The sequence below is a fragment of the Mytilus trossulus genome, chromosome 6, assembly GCF_036588685.1.
Source record: "Mytilus trossulus isolate FHL-02 chromosome 6, PNRI_Mtr1.1.1.hap1, whole genome shotgun sequence".
Taxonomy (NCBI): domain Eukaryota; kingdom Metazoa; phylum Mollusca; class Bivalvia; order Mytilida; family Mytilidae; genus Mytilus; species Mytilus trossulus.
The window spans coordinates 43,669,873-43,683,352 of NC_086378.1; the positions used below are offsets into that span (position 1 = coordinate 43,669,873).

Here is a 13,480-nt window from a genome sequence, read left to right on the forward strand (position 1 = left end):
ATACATACTTAAATGATGTGCAAATAAAGTTATATGATGTGCAAATGTACTTATATGATGTGCAAACATTCTTATATGATGTGAAAATATACTGATATTATGTTGAAAGATCCTTATATGAAGTGCAAATATACCTTTATGCTGTGCAAGTATACTTATATGCTGAGCAAATATACTTATATGCTGTGCAAATATACTTATATGCTGTGCAAATATACTTATATGATATGTACATATCATTATATGATGTGCAGTTTCCTTTATATTATGTGCAAACACCTTTATATGATGTGCTTGTGTCATTATATTATGTGCTTGTAATCTTATATTATGTGGTTTTATTTACTTCATTATATGATGTCGAAACGTCATTATATGATGTGCTTTCATCGTCGTTATGGTCAATGAACATGATTACGATTAGAATGATTACTGTCTACGTCATAACTGATCCCGATCTGCTTCTGCGGAGTAACCGTTACTACTAATTAGGATCAAATCTGTAGCTACCGTTTAGAAAATGGTTGAGACTTGAGATAAACCTTGCCATGTTAGTACCTCGTTTTAAGATGCAAAAAATCACATCTGATATTGTTGTAAAATTGTAAAAATATATATGAATTGCAAAGTTTTGTTTAAATCGACGGGTCTTTAATAATAAACATATTCATACGAAGTCTACAATACGGTTAAGGTTATTAAATTTAATAAATGATTCTTTTATGTCATGCTCTATGAACGTTTTAACGAGGGAAGGCATTATATTTGTCAATTTCAGTATACCTTACGTTAGCATTTTTTTTCTATATTTTTAGAAGATAATACACGAAGTTTAGTTATTGTCATTTATGTAAATATTGCCTTTCTGGTCATTTTAGCTGTTGGAGTTTCTCTTTGTAGATTCTCAAGATAGACACAAACAATTGGGAAAAAAACCGGACTCTGGTAGAGTAATGGTTCATATAAGAAACCGGTCATTTGAAACCAAAAAAAAAAAGAGGGGATAGGAAAAAAATAAAGGGGGCCTTTCATTTTATCATTTTTGGAATGGAAAAGTGACATTCAATTTTATATAGTTATAAAGTTGCCGCGGTATAATGTAATGGCGAATTCTTCGTCAACCGTAGGCATCAATCTTTACGCCTCGTTTTGCTCACCTGAATTGTTAAAACCTGAAAATTTAGTTTCAACAATTTCTTCTACCAGAGAAAATTTTCATCTGTAGCTATTATTGAATGAAGGCTTGGTAAAAATTAATGAAACCACAACCGGCAAATTCAAACAAAGTTCCCTGAAGTCGCAAACAACTTTCATACTTCAGTACTTTGATTATATATGTTCTTGTCTATACCTTGCAAGAAAAGGTTTCTCTATTATTAGTTATCAAGATAATAGCCAATAAGACAACAAAACTCCGAAAAGCCAAAATTGCCCAAAAAGAACCTTTACTATAGAGTATAATTCAGACACAATGCACTATTTGTTTTTTTTATAAAATCTATTATGTTTCCAGGATAAACGCAAAATATTAAAAGCCGCTGCAGTAAATCTTCACTTTGAAAAATTCAAAACACCACTCTCTAGATCTATCTGTAAGAGAACAACAGGTCTCAGTAAAAAATAAATAAATGCAGTGTTTTAAGTTCATTTAGACACCAGATTAAAAACGCTCAATTCTCTGGTTTTGTTGGATTGATACACACCTTCAAAAATTTGAAAGCTGAAATTTCATTGGCTGATGTAATATATACAAGGACAGAAAATAAAATGACGTGTTGTCAGATCTCTTTATCCAAAGCTTAAACAGATGATCTGTACATTATATATTAATGAATAAATGTGGTAGACACCGAGTCTAGTTTGAGGGAAGGAGCACGTGTATTCCTTGTTCGAAATTAATAAAAAAAAAAAAAACACAAAAAAAACATGTGTTTTTTTTTGTTAAGTTTCATCATTGTTTTATTTTTTCCTCATTTGAAATGGAAACAAACTATTTCGCTTCCCTTCTGAAATAGATAAAATCTCTTTCAAGAAATTTAGAATCAAACATTTACAAAACAACTTCCCCCCTCCTTTTCGTCGTAGCATGTTCGCCTTGAATGAGAGAGGTCGTGGGTTCGAACCCCGACCGGGTCAAAACCAAAGACTAAAATTCATATTTACATGCTGCTTCCCATCTATTAATATAAGCACGCGGGATTAAGGATTAAGAGCAAAAGCTGGTCGGCTCGGAATCAGAAAAATGTGTCCGGGTAAGGTGATATAATGTCTTCCTTCGGAATGCTACCTTTTGAACTAGCATGTTAAAAAATCCGGCTCAGGGTGTCGGTCTTACTCTAGTACAAAACAGGGTTAATATTCATATTACATTAACATGACTGTTCTTGTACGAATATGCATATATCAATTTGCCGCTGGGCCTCAGGAATCCACCCATAATCATCTATAGATGAAACTGTGAAATATATGCACAAATACATGATAAAAAGCGGCACGTAAATGTAATGCACCGAGTTCAGCTTCATTCCATATCTCCTTTAATCCATTTCGGGTGAAAGTGATGGGCGCTCGGTGGTCGAGTGGTTACATTTTCATTTCGGGGTCTTTTAAAGCTGAATATGCGGTATGGGCTTTGTTCATTGTTGAAAGCCGTACGGTGACCTGTAAGTGTTAATTTCTGTGTCATTTTGACCTCTTGTGGAGAGTTGTCTCTTAAGCAGTCATACCACATCTTCTTTTTTATAAGTAGTCGAACTGCTGTATCACTAGCATGTCAACACTTAGGTGTGCGATTTCAAATTCCGCACGTGGCAGGCAAGCTCGATTCCAATCTTAATTGACCAGAATTGTCTGTTCAGACGAAGGTCAGGGGGTCTCTCCGGGTACTTCAGCTTTCTCCACCAATATAAACTCACCGCCACGAAATAGCATGAAAGTGTTGAAAGTGTCGCTAAATAACAGTCAATCAATAATCCATACCGGTATACTTATGGCCTCTAAATCTATATATTTGGTCTCACAAAGTCAATGTATGACATCAGTATACAGAGATGAAAATAATAACTATTTACAGTATATACAAAACAAGAGAGAGAGGTTTCAAAATTACTAAGCCAACTGGTGGACAAACGCACGTGTTTATATATTTTTTTAATAAACGAACAAGCTGAAGTTGACATTTTACAGAAATCTTATACATCCTTCCTGTTCACGTTCAAGTTTTCGTACATGGCTTAAAGCCTTATCGGATAAATGTTTTTTTTTCTCATATTAAAATTTCCCGTTTTAGTAACAACAAAAAAAAACCACAAAGACTTTAATTATGTCAATTTTCCTTTTAAGTTCCAAGTCTTAGACCCTGTTCACACTAACATTTTTTTTTATCGATCTAATTTGAATCGATCTAAATAAAACCAGTTAGCGTTCACATTATCTTTAATCATATCGATCTCTATCGGTCTAATTTGAACCACTGCGTTCATACTACAATTAAAAACGCAATCGATCTAACCTTTTTTGCCCGTAAAACTGAAAACAATGTGTATAAATAGAACTGATTTATCAAATTTATGTGTTGATACACTGATACACACACTTGGAAAAAAAATTGATAAAGTTATTGTTTCTCTTGAATCACAAATTTGACTGTCCCTTTGTTATCTTTCGTCCCTCTTTTAAAATTTTGATACTGGTGTTATAACAGTTTTCTTTAATTTTGAACAAAAATAATTAGCAACGAAGTTACAACACGACGCCGGAAATACTGCAGTTCCTGCAAAGAAAAAAAATCAACATAAGAAAAGAAGAAACAGATTTTGCAAATCTATGCTATGGCGAAGACAACATGTTTACAGTTTGTTTTAAAGGTCTTTTAACTGACAAATGTGGTTTAAACAATTAACCTCTGAGATAGTTTTGCCGCTATACATGCGCATACCTGATTTTCGATTCAATCGTACTAGTTTAAACCGATATCTGCGTTCACATCTAAAGTAAGATCGGTTTACTTTAGATAGATTCAAACTAAACTACCTCTTTTGGTGTTTTCGTTTAGACCGATTGAAGATCGATTCAATGCGTTCACATTAGGCCTTAAACCGATGTATAGTGAACCGGTCTAGTTTAAATCGATAAAAATGTCCTAGTGTGAACGGGGTCAAACAATAATCATGGAATGCATTGAGTTGAGTCTGCAGGTCCTGTGCTGTTTCAGCCAACAAAACCGTGTCATCTGCAAACAATATAACAAAACACTTAAGATATATTTCTTATTTTCTTTCCAGATCTTCTGGTATAGTTCTGTTAGTCCTGTAATATTATGAAATTAATTAAGTCAATCAAAAGTAAATAAAATAGGAAAGGATATAAGTTGTCACCTTGTCGAACACCATTATCACAAGCAAGCAAAGTATTCCGAATTATAATTACTACCGTGTATAATCGGTACAGCGGATATAGCTTTATAGGTACTTCAAAGCGTGAAAAACTATATACCGTACATTCATTTAACTATGCACCGTACAGAAGGATTCATTTGGTCAGCTTTACACAACGCTTCTTGTCGGGATAAAATATCGAAAAATAACTTATGTACAAAATATTTCAATGCCAATTATTGAAACAGCGATACTTATTACGCACAAACAGTGGCCTTATATCAGAAAAAGAGTTGCAATGAATATCGAATCATATCGGATGAGACGAGCGCCAACTTCTTTGACAAGTATTTGCACATGTTTTTAGTAAGGGTTCTTGTTTTGGGCAAATAGTGAGACTTCTCTAATCACCACCCTACGACCACATCATTTCTTTAAACAACAAATATGTTTAGATTGAAGTACACATTGATATAATGTAAACAAAACAAAGATTTTCGTACCGTGTCAGACGAAAAATCGATCACGACCCCTTGGTTAGTACCTATATCCGCTGTACCGATGATACACGGAGATGCCAGCGAGTGGACAAGTGATGAAACAAAGAGTGTTGGCACAGTAATTAGGTAGACACAGTAATGACAAGGTTAATGCTTTTTGTTCTATTTTTTTTAAGGAGACGAAAAAGAGGAACAAAATGCAAAAGACGGGCGTCACACCATTCATCTCGGTTGGAAAATAAAAATATTAAATACCCTAAATTGGAAAAAGTGTGGCAAAGTGTGATTTTCAGTGGTTTGTTTCCCTTTTAATTCAATAACTGTATCGTCTACGTGAAATCCGTTGCCATTACCACAATGGGGAAAATCCGATGTAATCGGACGAAAAATTAAATCTAAAACACTTGATCAAGAATCAACCCCTTGTATCTCAGAAATCGTTGACGCTACTCCAAATCTGTTGACATACTAGTATTCATGTTTCAGAATTTTATTAGCAATTAAAAAAATCTCCATTAAAATTAAAAATAAATAATCTGTATATGCCAAAATGTGCTCATTGTTGAAGACCGTATGGTGACCTATAGTTATTAATTTCTGTGTCATTTGGTCTGTTGTTGAGAGTTGTCTCATTAGCAAAGATACCACTTTTTTCTTTTTTTATAATTACCCACATAGCCATTTCGTATTTCGCGGGCCCTACGTCGACTAAGCTTGCAATCTTCGAAATTGGGTATTTCCTCCCATAATTGGCGTTTTCTGTGGAAAAAAGATTGGTTCAAAGACAAATTAAAAGTAAAAAACACTACATGTAAACGTCATATCACAAATATTTTCGACTTGGTATGGTTTTAGAGGAGTTGCGGCTCAATGGAATCGGTCTCTTCCTTTAGTGGCATAGATTATATGATATACTAGATTTAATATCATTGTACATATTCAATACTACATTATACATCTTACCATTTACAGATTAATATTGTTCAATAACATTTTATAAAACAAACCATCTCGCCATATTATGCATCAGTAGATAACTTTATAGCTATTGTTATGAAATATTTTTGAAACAGACTTTGATTTCTATGGTGTCTATTGCAATGAATAGAAATAAGCAGATGTGGTATGAGAGCAACTGAGACAACTCTCCATCCAAGTCATAATTTGTAAGAGGAAACAATTATATACCTGTACCAAGTCAAGAATATGACAGTTGTTATCCATTCGTTTGATGTGTTTGGACTTTTGATTTTGCCTTTTGATTTTGGACTTTCCTTTTTGAATTTTCCTCGGAGTTCAGTATTTTTGTGTTTTTATTTTTTATAGGTCATAGTACGACCTTCAACACGGAGCCTATGCTTAAACCGAATAAAAGGCTCTTACATTTGTTATCATTTTCTCCGCAGCCGTGAATTTCTTCAACTAGCTCCTGTATTAACTGATCTTAATCTTCAACCGAAATGTTTGAAACGTTGATTTTGTTAGATTGCTTTGTCTCATTTTCCCTATAAATTGCACTTTCGCTAGCGACAGATACATACCTGAGCCGGGTTAATAGTTTACAGAAGCAGATCGGAATCAGTTATGACGTAGACAGTATTCATTCTAATCGTAATCATGTTCATTGACCATAACGACGATGAAAGCACATCATATTATGACGTTTCGACATCATATAATGAAGTAAACCTAACCACATAATATAAGATTACAAGCACATAATATAATAACACAACCACATCGTATAAAGATGTTTGCACGTAATATAAAGAAAACTGCACATCATATAAGGATATGTAAACACCATATAAGGATCTTTGCACATCATATAAGGATCTTTGCACATAACATAAGTACATTTGCACATCATATACGAATGTTTGCACATCATATAAGTATATTTGCACATCATATAAGTATACTTGCACATCATACAAGTATATATGCACATCATATAATGATGTTTGCACATCATATAATGATGTTTGCACAACGTATAATGATGTTTGCACATCATATAATGATGTTTGCACATCATATAAGGATATTTGCATATCATATAATGATGTTTGCACATCATATAATGATGTTTGCACATCATATAATGATGTTTGCACATCATATAATGATGCTTGCACATCATATAATGATGTTTGCACATCATATAAGGATATTTGCATATCATATAAGGATATTTGCACATCATATAAAGTTGTGTGCACATCATATAATGACAAGTGCACATCATATAAAGGTAAAAGCACAGCATATAAAGGTTAATGCACATCATATAAAGGTAAATGCACATCATATAATGAAAATGGTCATAACAAGACAGTGTTGGCGCTCCATACTTCTGCTGTTGTCTTTTCTATGGTCGGGTTGTTGTCTCTTTGACATATTCCCCATTTCCATTCTCAATTTTATGTTTTCTATGAGCTAGGTCCGAAACTACAAAAACGAAAGTTAAAAGACGAGACCCATATCGCCACAAGTGACATTCGGTGCCTCTCTTTATTCATAACGTGTTTGATTGTGGTTTTTTTTATAAGACTCTCGGACAAAGTTATGAATCAATAATTGTCCATATCGGTCCTGAACAGGATGGCACGAAAATGAATAAAACAGAAATTTTCATAATTATCTCGCTCATCAACAAAGAAGTGCTGACTTACACTCGGGGAATAAAAACTCCGTTAGCAGTGGACAAATTGCAAAAAATCTTTTTCATTTTCCGAACAATTGCTTGTTGGATTCTTTTTAAATGTGAGAATATTTGTTTAAAAAGCGCATTCAATCTGAAAAAAGTTATTGAAAAACATTATAAATGATGCAAAATTTATTGCACTAGATGCACATTTTGAAAATAATGTCTTTTCAGCAATACCCAAGGCCAAAATATTTTAAAGTCCAGAAACCTTTTATACTCTGAAGAGCAGACAATAATAAAAAGGCAAAAAAAAAGAAGAAAAAAAAGAAGCAAAACCCGGAATATAATTAAGAGCTATGCATGAAGAAGAAATCCGAAATTTCATAACAGCTATCGGAACAGTGTGAATATTTTTACTAGGGTTTGGTGGTGTTATATATCTCTCTAATGAGTAGATGAAAAAAAGCTAGTGTGCTATTTCGAAAAGTTTTGTATATTAGCGTGAAATATATAACTGCTTATTACTGGTTTTACTGAACCAAGGATAACGCAAATTGATTTTTCATTACAGGAAGAAAAGGCCAATCAATTAAATAAGTATATAAAAATGTGTTTCCTTCTTCCATGAAATAAAATTATCCATTCCAAAACAAAAAGAAGTCCTGTTGCAAGAATTGCACCCAATCTTTTTATTCAATGAATAAAAGTAAAAGGACAAGATGTGAAGGAGGCATTTGTTTTAAAGATTCATCGTTCTAATAATTTAAACCTAATTAATTTTCTCTTGATGTAAATTAACTTTTAATTACGAAATCTCTTATCTAATTTTCACACTCATTAGCCCTGTATTGTGGTAATTGGTTTATTATGTAATGTATCGTTCTATGAAAATCGTTTCCGGATGTTCGTGTAATTGCCTCTACTGATTCGTAGATAATTGTTGGCAAAAATTATCGCTATGACAAAAATACTTTGAAAACATGCATTAAGCAAATGAGAAATGATCTTATTATCAGTTGAAATAAAACTGTCAGTGCTTTTTTTGTTCTTAATGTACACATTTTACCTGTCAGTTTTCAAATATTGCAGCTGATTGACCGGCAGGGTCAAAGAGAACGCCTACCGAACGCAAGAAATCTGAAAATGAAATTTTCACTAATCCTTCTGAAAAAAATGAATCTGCAAATTTTCTTTTATTTCACTCTATAATCAGTTCTTCTAAGTACAATTATAGGTTTGAAAATTTAACTATATAAGGTCTTTTATAGATGACTATGCGGTATGGCCTTTGCTTATTGTTGAAGACCATACGGTGACAAATATCTATTGGTTCTGTGTGATTTGGTCTATATCTATTGATTCTGTGTGATTTGGTCTCTTGTGGAGAGTTGTCTCATTGACAATCATACAACATCCCCCCCTTTTTTTTATCTTACATATCATTCTTACAGCTCATGCTTGCATTATAAGCAAATGATAAGATCATAAATCTCGAATTATTGTTATGATGTTTTTTTTTTTTAAAAGATGACATTTAAACTTTAAAATATAATTATACAAAATGCAAGAATAAACCAATGATAATTAAAAACCTACAAGTCGAGAAAGGTAAACAACACCATAGCCGAAATTGAACAACATTCCACAAAACACTTCACAGAAAACTAATTTAATTTTAATTTAAAAGACATTGCTTCACTAAACCTTAGTAATATGAGGGTATCGTGAGAGTAATATAAACATCCGAGATAAGATATTTCGAGTGTTTTAACCTTAATCTAAACATTCAGCATTCGTAAACAATGTAACATAAGAAGAGTCATATAACAATGCTAAAAATTAATGCATATTGTCATATAACTTAACAAACACACTAACACTTCAATTACACTTTCAGTCTTTTGAGCAAGAAATAGAATGTTGTGACAACAATCTGGCGAGAAGCTGCAATAAGCAAGTCACAACACGACATATATAATGACATATAGATAAAGGCAACAGTAGTTACTGTATACCGCTGTTCAAAAGTCATAAATCGATTGAGAGAAAACAAATACGCGTTACAAACTTAAACCGATGGAAACACATTAACTATAAGAGGAAAATAACGAAACAACAGAAACCCCGAAGTGCAATAAAAAACAAACGACAATGCAACATTCATAGTAACGATAATTAAATACCAACAGCCATTTTCCGGACTTTGGTACAGAACATTTTAAGAAAAAAATGATGGGTTAAACCTGGTTTTTGTGGCAAGCCAAACCTCGCGCTATATGGCAATGTTAAATAAACCGCTAAAATGACAACATTACATGACAAGAATACATTACAAATAAATGCAAGAATATTCATGACAGAGAAATACATAAATAAATAATATAATAGTACATGTCGACATGTTAACCACAGAATAACAACGAGTACGTTAAATGTTTACAATTTAGAAAAGACGATAAAGATGAGCCATATCATTATTTACAAAAACTGACAAATTGATTTACGAACTCACTCATAAGTAATAATCACTATGTGGCCAACGTTTGCACATTCAGAGGTCCAAACTAATGAATTTAAACTTATTTTTTATTATTTGAATGCTAGTAAATATTAGTGGGACAAAAACCATCCAACAAAAACTATGATAGGTCAACATACGGTGTTTAACAACAGACAAGGGCATATACCATTTATCTAAATCGTTAAGAACAAATTAAAAAAAATCTTTGAAGGTTAGATTAGTTAGATTAGAACATTTAAACGAAATACTTATTAAAACACCAGTATTTAATGAGCACCACACTTGAAACGGATGTTTGAATTACACAAATTTCAAGTATCTATACACAGAAGATAATGACACAGTGCAAACTAAGATAATCAACAACAACAAAAAACTTCAATTATAGCATTTTGTAAATTTTAGTTTCTATGGACATATTACTGGCTAATATCTGTAACGTTTAAAAATTGATACAAATATCCTTTCGAAGCTATCTTCATCATGTCTAAGGACATGTTTGTAAATGTTTACAGAACACATTTCTGTTTAGAAACAAATTTAAAATCTAAATGAAATGAGTGTGCATGCGGTTCTGTTAATTGTATAGGTTTTCTGAACGTCGCTTTGTGACTAGGTTTGCGTGCCAATCATAATTTTGTTTTCATCTGATAGTTTTGTAATTCCAGTTAACACAAATAAATGTCCCAGTTAGTTAATTTTATATCTATCATATAAAAGATTGATGAGGCATTCATTTAAAAAACACTAATGTTTACCGATTTACTAAATTAAATAAGTATTGCAGTTGTTTGCTATTTGTTTGGATCTATTAGATAAAGTCAATCTTAATTACTTTGCAGTTGTATTTAGTGTTCAGCTACATTTATTTGTACTGCTAGTCTGGTGAATTCCTTTTTTGCATGTTTAAGGTCTCATTTACTAACTATATTATGTATGATATGGAAAAAAATACTGATTATACTTAAAATAATTTGCTATGAACTCTCATCTTTCGTTACAAGAGCTTTTTAAAATTACCATACCAGCATGTGAACAGTTTTATTTAATTCTGAAAATGGCATTGATCTTTAAGGGGTAATAGTCTTCTCTATCAGACTGTGCTATGTAAGTTATTATACTGAATGTTCTGTCGTTATTGTTGTATTTTAAATTCAAAATAATGAATTTGTTGACAGTCTATGAAAAAAGTATGATGACGAACTTGACCATTACTTTACATTTTTTATGCAAATTCAATTCATTGTCCTATAAATTATTGTTTTTTGATTGGTCTGCACAAGAGGGTGACATTAAAAAAAATAGTATTCCGCTGAGACAATTATTAATACTAGAGTAGATTGTCTCCCTAGTATTAACCAATCAAAATCTGGCATTTTAACGTAAAGTGTAATAAATTGTCATTATACAGGTACTCGTGATAAGTGCCGAGGTTAACAGTTTTCTAGTTGTCACCATTACTCCCTCACCCATCAAGACAAATGTCGTTAAGGAGACAGTGTTGTATTTTCTAGGTGCATAGTTACATAGTCTAATTACATGTAGTAAAAGTGTTTGCTCTATTCCATGAAAATACGACAGCCAGACGGGGAATAACCTACAATGGCGTGTGTAATTAAATCAGCTGTCGCAACTCCAATGTTATGTCCGGTATGACAAGTCACAAATGGGAAATGTACGTAATCCTCTGCAAACGTAATGCAGAATCTCAACTTCATTTATTGAGCTTTAAATTACATCCGATATAGTCATCCTATTCAATCAGAAACGGGTGAAACAATGATACATGCAAAATCCAAAAAGATTAATAAAAAGAATTATAGACGCCATCATTAGTTTGTGGATCATTGGTAAAAAGTAAAAACACAAAAATACTGAACTCCGAGGATAATTCAAAAAGGAAAGTCCAAAATCAAAAGCCAAAATCAAAAGTCCAAACACATCAAACGAATGGAAGACAACTGTCATATTCCTGACTTGGTACAGACATTTTCTAATGTAGAAAATGATGGATTGAACCTGGTTTAAAGCGAATGTATATACAAAACATTTCAGACCATCATTTTCACATACAATTTTAGATTTTTTTGTGCTTTTTCCTGACTTTGACCCATTGCTTGCTTCTATCAATAGATAAGACAATAAATATCGAATGCAAATCAAGAAATAATACATGTACCACAGCAGAGCATTAGATAAAACTGACGTCTGGTCGCAATTTGAGTGTACCAAGCTTCATTCTTAGTTTTATCATTTCATCTGACACGTATCTCATAGAAAAAAACAGGAACTTCTAACTTGTTTTTTTTTTATACCGCGTATTAATTTCATATATCTTTTCAGAAATATTTAATTCTAAACATATTTTAGGATATACGCTTTTTGATATAATTGAATTTAATTTTGTTTTATCTTGTTTTTCAGAAGTTCTGTTAAAGCCAAAGTCCGTCGAACTGCAACGATCCCTAAATCGACAAGCCCACAAGACCAGTCTTTATGAAATACCCAATCTGATCCTTAGACGTGGACAATCGTTTGACATCAGTATCACATTTGATAGAACATTCAGTGAAGCAGACGATGAAATTGTTCTCAGATTTGTTACAGGTATTCTTCTTTTCTAAAAACAATATAAGTTATTATGCTCACACCATATTTCTGGCTATAATGTGGTCAATTATTCATTTGATAGAACATTTAGTAAAGCAGACGATGAAATTGTTTTCAGATTTGTTACAGGTATTCTCTCGGGATTTTCTTGCTGCGTTGCAGACCCATTAGTTGCCTTCGGCTGTTGTCTGCTTTTTGGTTGGTTTGTTGTTGTCTCTTTGACATATTTTCCATTCTCAATTTTACTATTTTAAAAAGTTAATACTCTTGTATTTTTTGATAGCGTGGGTGGATTTTTCCACAATTGGATTAAAAATAATCCAGTCATATATTTGATTAGAATTTAAAACAAATTATATGAATCCAAAGTTTCCCCATACATTTAAGTGTTAAATATTGAATTAGTACCATCGAAAAAAAACCTGAATATAAACTTTCGCGCGAGAAAAAAATCTGTCTCAGAACCCCAAGTACAGACCAGTGGCAAATACTTCTGTCAGTGTGTACGTCAAGTCGATTCGGGAATATAAAAAAGAAGATGTGGTATGATTGCCAATGAGACAACTATCCACAAAGACCAAAATGACACAAACATTAACAACTATAGGTCACCGTACGGCCTTCAACAATGAGCAAAGCCCATACCGCACAGTCAGCTATAAAAGGCCCCGATAAGACAATGTAAAATAATTCAAACGAGAAAACTAACGGCCTCATTTATGTAAAAAAAAATTAACGAAAAACAAATATGTAACACATAAACAAACGACAACCACTGAATTACAGGCTCCTGACTTGGGACAGGCACATACATAAATAATGT

General features: G+C 32.6%; 1 protein-coding gene across 6 annotated transcripts in view; it reads left to right on the forward strand.

Moving 5' to 3' along the window:
- Positions 1-13,480, forward strand: part of LOC134721402 (protein-glutamine gamma-glutamyltransferase K-like) — an 88,676-nt gene that overhangs the window by 55,501 nt on the left and 19,695 nt on the right. For all 6 annotated transcript variants that reach the window (XM_063584381.1, XM_063584382.1, XM_063584387.1 and 3 more), the window contains one exon: positions 12,472-12,654. In XM_063584381.1, coding sequence (XP_063440451.1) covers positions 12,472-12,654 — 183 coding nt within the window. The remainder of the gene's footprint in view (positions 1-12,471; positions 12,655-13,480) is intronic.